The sequence below is a fragment of the Schistocerca piceifrons genome, chromosome 2, assembly GCF_021461385.2.
Source record: "Schistocerca piceifrons isolate TAMUIC-IGC-003096 chromosome 2, iqSchPice1.1, whole genome shotgun sequence".
NCBI lineage: Eukaryota > Metazoa > Arthropoda > Insecta > Orthoptera > Acrididae > Schistocerca > Schistocerca piceifrons.
In genome coordinates this window covers 832,498,351-832,510,424 of record NC_060139.1, presented here as the reverse complement: position 1 = coordinate 832,510,424, position 12,074 = coordinate 832,498,351, and the positions used below count along the sequence as shown (strand labels likewise).

Here is a 12,074-nt window from a genome sequence, read left to right as displayed (position 1 = left end):
GACACACAAACAAACACAAACATACACACAAAATTCAAGCTTTCGCAACAAATTGTTGCCTCATCAGGAAAGAGGGAAGGAGAGGGGAAGACGAAAGGAAGTGGGTTTTAAAGGAGAGGGTAAGGAGTCATTCCAATCCCGGGAGCGGAAAGACTTACCTTAGGGGGAAAAAAGGACAGGTATACACTCGCACACACGCACATATCCATCCACACATACAGTTTGTCTTTAAATATGTCTGCTTGTGTCTGTATGTGTGGATGGATATGTGCGTGTGTGCGAGTGTATACCTGTCCTTTTTTCCCCCTAAGGTAAGTCTTTCCGCTCCCGGGATTGGAATGACTCCTTACCCTCTCCTTTAAAACCCACTTCCTTTCGTCTTCCCCTCTCCTTCCCTCTTTCCTGATGAGGCAACAATTTGTTGCGAAAGCTTGAATTTTGTGTGTATGTTTGTGTTTGTTTGTGTGTCTATCGACCTGCCAGCGTTTTTGTTCGGTAAGTCACCTCATCTTTGTATTTATGCATTATGTATAATGGTTTGGGAAGTTACAAGTACATTAGGTTTTTAAATGTATGCAATGAAAACATTGCCATTTTAAAAGAAAGGTAGATGCTGAATGAAAGTAAACGTACCTTAAACAAAAATTTTGTGTTCATGCTGCTCCTGCTCCCTTCTCCTTTCCTTTAGCAAGTAAGACTGTCTGCCGAATGATGTACAGAGGTGACCCATCTATCTGTAATAGTAAAGGCATTCCATAAATTCATTGTCTGCCCATTAAGTTTAAGTTTGTTAGAGACTAAAGTTTTGCACAAACAAATCATTTCTTTCTGCAGTTCTGATGCTGTGAGTCACACTGTAAGCTGGCTTAACACACCAGTTTACAGAGGCACTGAACGCAAAGCATTTAAGGTTAGAGAGCCTTACTTGTTTTCTCTCCATTGTGACACAGCAATGTCACCATCCAAACCAAGCAACTCAGCTGCTTTATATGTGTCAAAATTGCCGTACAAACTACTTTTACTGTTGATTTTATTTTCTTCAAAAGCTGAGAAACACTTTTATCATTTCACTTGAAAGAAACCTATTTTCAAATTTATGTCTTAAGCTTTGAATTATTTGTCCTCTTATTTTGTCATGCTCCCTGTTTTCATCTTCCTGTTCAGGTTGAAGTTTACAGTATGTTAAGTAATTTTCTTTGCAAAGACTGAAATAAATATCATCCTTAACATGTGTTTCTTTAAGAGTTTGTGTTGCAAAATTAATTTTATTTTCTATTTCACTGCCAGAATCACCCACTTTTTGAACTTTTCTAGCAATTAGAGACAGAGCACATGATATATCTAACAAGAAATACGGCTTATAAAATCTCACTGATTTACAATGATCCTTAATTAATAATTCAGTGCTTTCAGATCTTAAGTTTAGGAACTGCATGATACAATGAAAACCTTTCATTACTGCCAACAAAGCATCTGTCTCACAAGAGACTATGAAATGACTTTTTAACTCCAAATTGAAATGTTCACTCTGCAGCAGGACGTGTGCTGGTATGAAACTTCCTAGTACATTAAAGCTGTGTGCCCGATTGAGACTCAAACGTGGGACCTTTGCCTTTTGCAGGTAACTGATTTAACAACTGGGCTACCAAAGCACGACTTGTGACCCGTCCTCACAGTTTCACTTCTGACAGTACCTTGTCTCCTACCTTCCAAACTTCACAGAAGTGAAGCTCTGAGGATGGGTTATGAGTTGTGCTTAGGTATCTCGTTGGTAGAGCAGTGCCTGAAAAATTCAAAGATCCCAAGTTTGAGTCTCAGTCTGGCACATAGTTTTAATCTGTCAGAAAGTTTCATCTCTGCTTCTTAACTGTCAGACAACCCTTGATACGTATAGCTGTGACATTGTTTTTAAGTTTCGCAGCTGTATGTGGTTTACTGTAAATTTTGTAAAGGTCATCTAACAAACATTCAAAAGTTATGAACAGCATTTATGTCACTAAAAACTTGCTCATAAAAGAGGTCCATCCTGTGAGCCATACAATGTACACTAATCAGGTGTGGAGACATGTTTCTCCTAATTCTACCTGCAATATCTTCTTTTTTATCAGTAAACATTGCTGTTCCATCTGAGCCAAATCTTACAAGCTTTTCTTTAAGCATTTCCACAACTATGGTATTTTTCACTGCTACTAGTTGACAGAAAGAGCAGCTTGTGTTTTGTTCATTCACATACGTAACGTATGAAATCAAATGTTTTTCAGAAAACCTGTTGGCTGACTCATCCACAGAAATGGAAAAAGTCAGCCAGTTTCAAAAAATTAACTAGTTTTAAAAGTAATTGCTCCATAATAAAATTAGTCATACTTGCTGCAGTCTTATCTGTGTGAAGATGTGTACGTGTATCTACACCATTCACAATTTGTAACTGTGTAAGTTCTGGATGGCGACGAAAACTCCACTCTCTTTTTGTGGCCACATAAACTGATCTTAACACCTTAATCGTAACGCCTTAACAGCTGCATTTCATTTTTTTAAATATAGCTCTTGAGCATTTACTGCAGGAGTTTCTAGAATCTGCTTTTTGTATACTTATTCACGCCACATGCAGTCCAAATAAATAACACTTCTTTCATGTCTGTATATGGTGTCAATGTTCTTATTTTTTATTGTTCTTTGCTACATCATCTCTTGACCAAGGCAGATCGTTAGATGAAGCTGTAATTGTTTTACACACTTGCTGAGAATGTTCAAAACCAGCACTGCGCAACATCTTTAGTCCATCTTTTTCATTAGTTTTATTAAATATTCACCATAGTTGATTTTTCTGACAGGACATTGACAAGTTATTTTCTATTGCACTGTCACTCTTTTGATTACGTATGTTCACCTTTGCCATGACTTAAAACTTTATTTCTGTCTTCATTGAAAGAGAAATATTCCACTTCTGAGATCACTTTGTGACTTCTAGGTATTTTACTTAAATTTTCCCGCACAGTTTCACATATTGAATCGTGAGGATCGCGGTATATTAGTACTAATATTAACGTTATAATGTTTAAATAACTGGTACTTAATCCACGTTTTGTACATTTCATTGCATCCATTTTCAGTGTTCCCTCCTCTGTTTCAATAGATAGAGTGCCAGCAATCATTTACAATTTCTGTCACTGCTCCGTGCATAGATGCCAAGCGTATGATCTCAACCGTCACTCTGTATGACATTATCAGAGTGAATTTAATGTATCCCCTACATTGTTGCTGATATTTTAAACATGTAAATTATATTCATAAAGTTTAATGCATTATTATTAATTATCTAACAAAAAATTGTTCTTGAAATGGAAATATTTTAATTGTATATGTTGTGTGTTTTGTCTAATTATAATTAACCCTCTCCCTTCCCCTCCAAATATTTTAGTGGGGAGAAATTCTTGGGATAAAATAAAATGGCGGGCCGGGGGGGGGGGGGGGGGGGGGGAGGGTGTTGAGAGGCCCCCCCCCCCTCTCCCTGAGGATTTTGCACACTGCCTCCAACCATTTGTCCATCCACATTAATGCCACTGGCAAGAGCAAAGTTGACTGCCCATGTCAGGACATACTGCTGAACAATCATTTTTAACTTTAGTGGCTGTTCAAAGTCCATGGGCATTCATCTACATCTACTTATGTACTCTGCAAACCATAGTGTGGTATATGGCAGAGGGTAACATGTACCATTATCAGTCTTTTCTTTTGTCTTCCACTTGCAAACGAAGCAGGAGAAAAATGACTTATCTATATGCCTCTAAACAAGCCCTACCTTCTCTTGTCTTGTGTTAGCAGTCCTTAGGTAAAATGTACGTTGGTGGCAGTAAAACCGTTCTGCACTGAGCTGCATATGCTTGTTGTCTAAATTTTCTCAATAGTGTTTCATAAAAAGAACACTGCCTTCTGTCCAAGTTTGAGTTTACAAAGCATCTCCCTGATGCTCTTGTGTTGACTGAACCTACTGGTGACAAGTCTAGCAGCCCACCTTCAAATTGCTCTGACTTCCTTCTTTAATTGAACCTGGTGAGGATCCGAAACACGTGAACAGTGCTCAAGAACTGGTTGCACTAGTGTGCTGTAAGCAGCCTTTATTATAGATGAACTACACTTTCTCAAATTCTCTCAATAAACTTAAGTCAACAGTTAACCTTCTCAGCTACTGTCCTTATGTGCTCCATCCATTTCGCATTGCTTTGCAACATTACACCCAGTTTTTTTAATTGGCATGACTCTGTCAAGTAGCACTCCACTAATACCATATTGGAATGTCACAGGATTTGTTTTCGTGCTCATAATCACCATTAACATACATTTTTTCTATATTTAGAGCAAGCTGCCATTCATCACACGAAACAGAAATTCTCTCTAAGTCATCCTTATCCTTTACTCCTTCTATTATAATTTTGTGAAAGGAGAACTGTTAATCAGGGCATTCATGAACATGTATTGAGCTCAGAAGGAAGGGTGAGGGAGAGGGGGGGGGGGGGGGGGCAAACGCGATAGAGAGAGAGAGAGAGAGAGAGAGAGAGAGAGAGAGAGAGAGAGAGAGAGAGAGAGAGAGTGAGAGTGAGAGAGTCTTGAAAGAAGTTTGGTATGTATCAGTGACAGTCAGAAGGCAAGAACACATCCTGTTCAGTGTATAATTTCAGTAACGACATATTCTATTTTCATATCATTGTGTGCACACTGTAAATGGATTTGCAGAGTACAGACATAGACACATTATCTTTTGTCATGTTTCACTGTGTCAGTTTTTAACTGATTATATCAATTTCAGGTGCACTATGCTGGCCAATGTTTTTATCAACCTTCAGCCACTATTCTGCATTTCATCTTCTTGCAAATATGTATGTTCTACACAGCTTCTCTACAGGTGAGTAAACTTCAAACTAATTCTGTGAGCACGTTACACGTAATTGGCAATATTACAAAGTAAATTTATTTAGTAGTGCAGATTGATTTTATTCTTTTAAAACATCTGTGAGCATCTAAAATATTTTAAAACGTAAAAGAAGAAAAACAATTTTTTTATTTCTTTTGTTTGTCTTCTTTTAACAAGTAAGCCATTTCATCTACTAATTTTTTACTTGTTTTAGGTTTTTTAATGGAAAGAGGAGATCTTAGGGGAGGCACACAAATTACTTCATTTGTACCCTACCAGCATTGTAGCTGAATTAGCGATAGGTTTAACAAGTGATCATATTTCAAAAAACAGCAGGTCATGTAGCAAAAAATTACAGGTCAGGCACTCTTGCAGATTAAGTAAGATGATACAGTGGTAGCCAACACCAAATGCGTGGATATAAATGGAATCAAGTTATTTATAGTATTACAAAGTGACAGAATGACATGCCGTTACTTACCTTCGGCAGGTGAAATTCCTGTAGTGCGTGTGTGCTCAGTTAAAGAAAGAGAAAATGTTCGTAGCTATTTGAACTATTGGTTCCTTCCTCAGGCATGAAAGAAGAATAGATCGAGACATGTTAGAAAGGAGGGGCAGGTTTTCATATCATTTATATTTCCCCTCCTCCTCACTACACTTGGGTGCTTCTCATCCTGGGGTCTATCATTCACAGAAAGTCAAAGCATTGCGTTCAACCAAATTCAGTCATTGAATAACTGTTGTCCTTTGTAAAAGCCCTCATAAACGATGAAACATTTTGCCAATCTTGACTGTGCTTGCCAAATATTTGGCCGGATAAGGTGCAGTTTGATGTGTTTGTCAAGCATGATAGTGTTTGACATGTTTGTGAGAACTTTTGATTGACATAAAGGTTGACAAGACGGCAGACATTGTTTTTGTTGATGTCTCACTGTGTTTGTTTAGTGAAAATTTGTTTTATTACAGTTTATCTCTGTATTGCGAGTTTCCACTACTATGAAAACTAAGACCAAGTATAACACTGACAATTACCAAAATGATAGAGTACCACATCTGTTCTAGTCATATATTACGCATGCAGAGGTTGTGAACAAAATCAGTATTTTATGCATACAATGACATACAAGCAGAGTGAAATGAAACAAAAGAAATCGAAGCTCTCCAGTTCTTCCATGGATGATGTGGGCTATATGTTCCGTGCAACAGTCAGTCTTTCCTTGTCATCCTGTATGATAAGTCTCCCCTGCCTGTGGTTCTGTGTCTTCTTCTTCTTCTTTTTCTTCTTTATCGTCACCTTGTCCCACGTCACATAGGGTCGGCGTTGCTCTTCTGGATCCTTCTCCTCCTTAGTACTCTATCCATTGCCTCTTCCTTCTTCCATCTTTTCTCCCTTAGGTCCCTGGATATTTTAACCTTCCACCTCATCTTCGGTCTTCCTCTCCTCTTCACTCCTTCAATCTTTATATTTTCAACTCTGCTTCCGATATACTCTTCCCCTTTTCTCTGTAAGTGTCCGTACCACCTTAGTCTACTCTCTTGTGTCTTTCTTCCCCAGGGGTCCCACTTTCACAGCTCCACTAACAAATTCATTTCTAATCCTGTCCTTTCTTGTTACCCCACACATCCACCTCAACATCCTCATTTCTGCCACTTCCATCTTTCTTTCCTGGGCTACTGGGATTGGCCATGTCTCTGCCCCGTATATCATAGCAGGCCTTACCACCGACTCATACTTACCCTTTCAACCCAGTGCTCACCTTCTTGTCACACAACACTCCAGTCATTTTCCTCCAGTTGTTCCAACCGCAATTTATTCGTTGTTGTATCTCGCTTTCCAGTCCTCCGTTCCTCTGTATGTATGCATGAAAAGTGTCTGCATCAAAAGTAAGGTTAAATTGACAATCTTTCTTAGTACGCGTACTAGCTTGTTTGACACATCCATGACTTGACAGATAAGTTTGATCTTTCAGGAGGGCCTTAACAAGCTTTAAAAAGTTTCTTTGTCCATTCTAAGAAAGTCAGTGTAATCATCGGGTTATAAGAGTAGTCTTTTCTTTAGGATATTTTCATGAATAAATCTCTCATTTTAAGCTATTCCCTGGACCAAAGTCTTGTTTTCTTCTTCTTCTTCTTCTTCTTCTTCTTCTTCTTCTTCTTTAAATGCAGTGCCGAAGTCAATGCCAGGGCAGCTTTGTCTGCATGTGTGGCTGTTCTCACTACTATCACAATGCACACGAACATGAATAGCATCTGTTGCAGAGTGAGGTTAAGCACACAAACATTTGTTTGAATGTGTGTGGACTTGCTTGACAAACCTGTTAGCTAGATAAGAGTGCTTTTGTCACACACATTTTTTACGGTGGCCTTAAGTCTCAAATTGATTTTCAGAGACTAACACTCACGAAATTGTAATATATGAAACCGGCGTGACTTCTTAGCTGCTTAGAACTATTACCTAAGTGTTATACAGACTGTCATAGATCCTGAGTGACATACTGCAGAAGACCCCAGTGCTCACCCTTATGTGTGGCTGCACAAAGCCGTGCTTCAGTTGAATATTAATAAAATGGACCACATTTCATAATTACTGTAAGATTGATGTATAGCAAACACATTGGGAGGAGTGCTACACTTCACTGGTCTTCTTTTACCTCATACTTCATCCTGTGTCTAATAGTTCCTTAATAATTATAAAAATAGATATTTTGTGTACAAGTGCTTGGTATTTTAAACTACATATAATTAAATCTTACCATATGAATTAGCATAGTCTACTTAAATTGAGTGTCTTTCAGGTCTTTTCATTGGTGCTTCCAGAAGCTGAATGGGTTACATCATATTGAAATGATATCAGATGTTATCAGCAAAAATAAATAATTACTAAATTATTTATTATATTGTTGTTGTTATTATGATCTTCAGTATGAAGACTGGTTAGCTGCAGCTCTCCACACTACTCTATACTGCGCAAGCCTCCACATCTCCAAATAACTACTGCAGCCTACATCCTTCAGAAGCTGCTTACTGTATTCATCTCTTGGTCTCTCTCTCTATGATTTTTACCACCCCCACTTACCTCCAGTACTAAATTGATGATACCTTGATGTCTCACAATGTGTCCTATCAGCTGATACCTTCTTTTAGTCAAATTGTGCCACAAATTGCTTGTCTCCCCAATTCTGTTGAGTACCTCCTCAGTAGTTACATGATCTACCCAGCTTATCTTCAACATTCTTCTATAGCACCCCATTTCAAAAGCTTCTGATCTCTTCTTGCCTAAACCGTTTCATCATCCGTGTTTGACTTCCATACATGGCTACACTCCATACAAATACTTTCAGAAAAGACTTCCTAATGCTTCAGTCTCTATTCAATGGTGACAAATTTCTCTTCTTCAGAAATGTTTTTCTTGTCATTGCCAGTCTACATTTTACATTCTCTCTACTTCAGCCATCATTAGTTATTTTGCTGTCCAAACAGCAGAAGTCATCTACTACTTTAAGTGTCTTGTTTCCTAATCTAATTCCCTCAGCATCACCTGATTTAATGTGACTACATTCAGATATACTTATCTTCCTGTTGTTGATGTTCATCATATCCTCCTTTTTAAGATACTGTCCATTCAGTTCCAAATCCTTTGCTATCTCTGACACAGTTACAATCTCACTGGCAAACATCAAAGTTTTTGTTTCTTCTCCCTAAACTTAAATTCCTGTTCTAAGTTTTTCTGTGATTTCTTTTACTGCTTGCTCGGGGTACAGATTGAATAACATCAGGGGTAGGCTAAAACACTGTCTCACTCCCTTCTCAACACTGTTACCCTTTCCTGCTGCTCGACTCTTATAACAGCCATCTGGTTTCTGTGTAAGTTGCAGATAGCCTTTTCCTCCCTGTATTTTATCCCTGATATCCTCAGAATTTCAGAGGGAGTTTTCCCGTCACCTTTGTCAGTAGCTTTCTGTAAGTCTACAAATGCTGTAAACACAGATTTGCCTTTCCTTGACCTATCTTCTAAGATAATTCATAGGGTCAGTATTACCTTGCGTGTTGATACATTTCTTCTGAAACAAAACTAATTTTCCCAGAGGTTGGCTTTACCATTTTTTACATTCAGCTGCAAAGGACGGAAGAGTTTTGTCATGGCTGGCTCTTCCAATGCTATCAGTAGTTCTTATGGAATGTCATCTGCTGCCAGGGCCTTATTCCAGCTGAAGTCTTTCAGTGCTCTGTCAAATTCTTCTCAAAGTATCATATATCCCATCTCGTCTTCATCTACATTCTTTTCAATTTCTGTAATATTGCCTCAAGTTCATCTCCCTTGTATATACCCTCTATATACTCCTTACACATTTCAGCTTTCCCTTCTTTGCTTGTTTTCCATCTCAGCTCTTGATATATTTACACAGCTGCTTCTCTGTTCTCCAAAGTCCTCTTTAATTTTCCTGTAGACAGTGTCTATCTTTCCCCTAGTGATATGTGCTTCTAAATCCTTACATTTGCTGTCTAGCCATTCCGCTAAGCCATTTTGCACTGCCTGCCAATCTCATTTTTTAGATATATCCTGTGTTATCCAAGGGTTTCTATTAGGTGTTGTCCTGTTTGATCCTCTTCTGCCTTAACTATTTCTTCTCTTTAAGCTACACATTCATTTTCTGCTGTAATCCTTTCCCTTATTCTAACCCATTGTCATCCAGTGCTCCCTCTGAAACTCAAAACAACGTCTGATTCTTTCAGCTTATCCAGATCCTGTATCATTAATTTCCTACCTTTTTACAATTCCTTTTGTTTTAATCTACAGTTCATAACCAATAATTGTGGTCAGAGTCCACACGTTCCCCTGCAAATGTCTTACAGTCTGATATGAGGTTCTGAAGTCTCTGTCATACCATTATATAATCAATCTGAAACCTTCCAGTGTCTCCATGTCTCTTCCATGTATATAAAACCTCCTTTCATGGTCCTTAAACCAAGTGTTAGCAATGATTAAATCATTCTATGCGCAAAATTCTGCCAGGCAGCTTCCTCTTTCATTCCTTTCCCCCAGTCCATATTCAGCTATTATTTTTTCTGCTCTTCCTTTTGTCCCCCATCACAATTAAATTTTTATCTCCCTTAACTATCTGAATAATTTCTTTTATCTCATCATACACTTCTTCAATCTCTTCATCGTATGGAAAGCTAGTTGGCATATAAACTTGTACCACTGTGGTAGATGCGGGCTTCGTGTCTATCTTGGCTACGATAATGCATAGACTATGTGGTTCATAGTAGCTTACCCGCATTCCTATTTTATTGTTCATTATTAAACCTACTCCTGCATCACTGTTATTTGATTTTGTATTTATAACCCTTTTTTCGCCTGAGTAGAAGTTGTGTTCCTCCTACCACCAAACGTCACTAATTCCCACTGTATCTAACTGTAACCAATTCATTTCCCTTTTTAAATTTTCTAACCTACCTGCACAATTAACGGATCTAACATTCCATGATCTAATGTGTAGAACACCAGTTTTGTTTCTCCTAATGAAGACATCCACCTGAGTAGTCCCCACCCAGAGAGCCAAAAGGGGGACAATTTTATGCAAGAGGACATCACCATCATTTAACCATACAGTAGGGCTGCATACCCTCTGGAAAAATTATGGCTATAGTTTCCCTTTTGTGTTCAGCCATTTGTAGTACCAGCACGTCAAGGCCATTTTGTTTGATGTTACAAGGGCAAATCAGTCAATAATCCAGACTGTTGTCCCTGTAACTACTGAAAAGGCTGCTGCCCTTCTTCAAGAACTGTATGTTTGTCTGACCTCTCCACAGAAACCATTCTGTTCTCGTTGCACCTACAGTACAGCTATCTGTATCGCTGAGGCATAGGAGCCACCCCATCGACGGCACGGCAAAGTCCATGGTTAACGGGAATTATGCACATCTTAAATCTAAAAAAAATTGACCTATCAGGCAAAAGGAATTGAGTAGAACTGCACAGTTCTGCATTGATGCTGCTGTGTATGGAGAATTTCTGAGTTCTACATCTACATCTACATGATTACTCTGCAATTCACATTTAAGTGTTTGGCAAAGGGTTCATCGAACCACAATCATACTATCTCTCTATCATTCAACTCCCGAACAGCGCATGGGAAAAACGAACACCTAAACCTTTCTGTTCGAGCTCTGATTTCTCTTATTTTATTTTGATGATCATTCCTACCTATGTAGGTTGGGTTCAACAAAATATTTTCGCATTCAGAAGAGAAAGTTGGTGACTGAAATTTCGTAAATAGATCTCGCCGCGACGAAAAACGTCTTTGCTTTAATGACTTCCATCCCAACTCCCGTATCATATCTGCCACTCTCTCTCCCCTATTATGTGATAATACAAAACGAGCTGCCCTTTTTTGCACCCTTTTGATGTCCTCCGTCAATCCCACCTGGTAAGGATTCCACACCGCGCAGCAATATTCTAACAGAGGACAAACGAGTGTAGTGTAAGCTGTCTCTTTAGTGGACTTGTTGCATCTTCTATGTGTCCTGCCAATGAAACGCAACCTTTGGCTCGCCTTCCCCACAATATTATCTATGTGGTCTTTCCAACTGAAGTTGTTCATAATTTTAACACCCAGGTACTCAGTTGAATTGACAGCCTTGAGAATTGTACTATTTATCGAGTAATCGAATTCCAACGGATTTCTTTTGGAACTCATGTGGATCACCTCTCACTTTTTGTTATTTAGTGTCAACTGCCACCTGCCACACCATACAGTAATCTTTTCTAAATCGCTTTGCAATTGATACTGGTCTTCAGATGACCTTACTAGACGGTAAATTACAGCATCATCTGTGAACAACCTAAGAGAACTGCTCAGATTGTCACCCAGGTCATTTATATAGATCAGGAACAGCAGAGGTCGCAGGACGCTTCCCTGGGGAACACCTGATATCACTTCAGTTTTACTCAATGATTTGCCGTCTATTACTACGAACTGCGACCTTCCTGACAGGAAATCATGAATCCAGTCGCGCAACTGAGACGATACCCCATAGGCCCACAGCTTGATTAGAAGTCGCTTGTGTGGAACGGTGTCAAAAGCTTTCCGGAAATCTAGAAATATGGAATCAACTTGAGATCCCCTGTCGATAGCGGCCATTACTTCGTGCGAATAAAGAG

The 12,074-nt window shown here is 38.8% G+C and overlaps 1 protein-coding gene across 1 annotated transcript in view; it reads left to right on the top strand.

The window, feature by feature from the left end:
* The window catches only part of LOC124776314 (presenilins-associated rhomboid-like protein, mitochondrial), a 106,495-nt gene that overhangs the window by 47,230 nt on the left and 47,191 nt on the right, over positions 1-12,074 (top strand). The window contains exon 5 of the mRNA XM_047251247.1: positions 4,805-4,900. Within this exon, the coding sequence (XP_047107203.1) occupies positions 4,805-4,900 (96 nt within the window). The remainder of the gene's footprint in view (positions 1-4,804; positions 4,901-12,074) is intronic.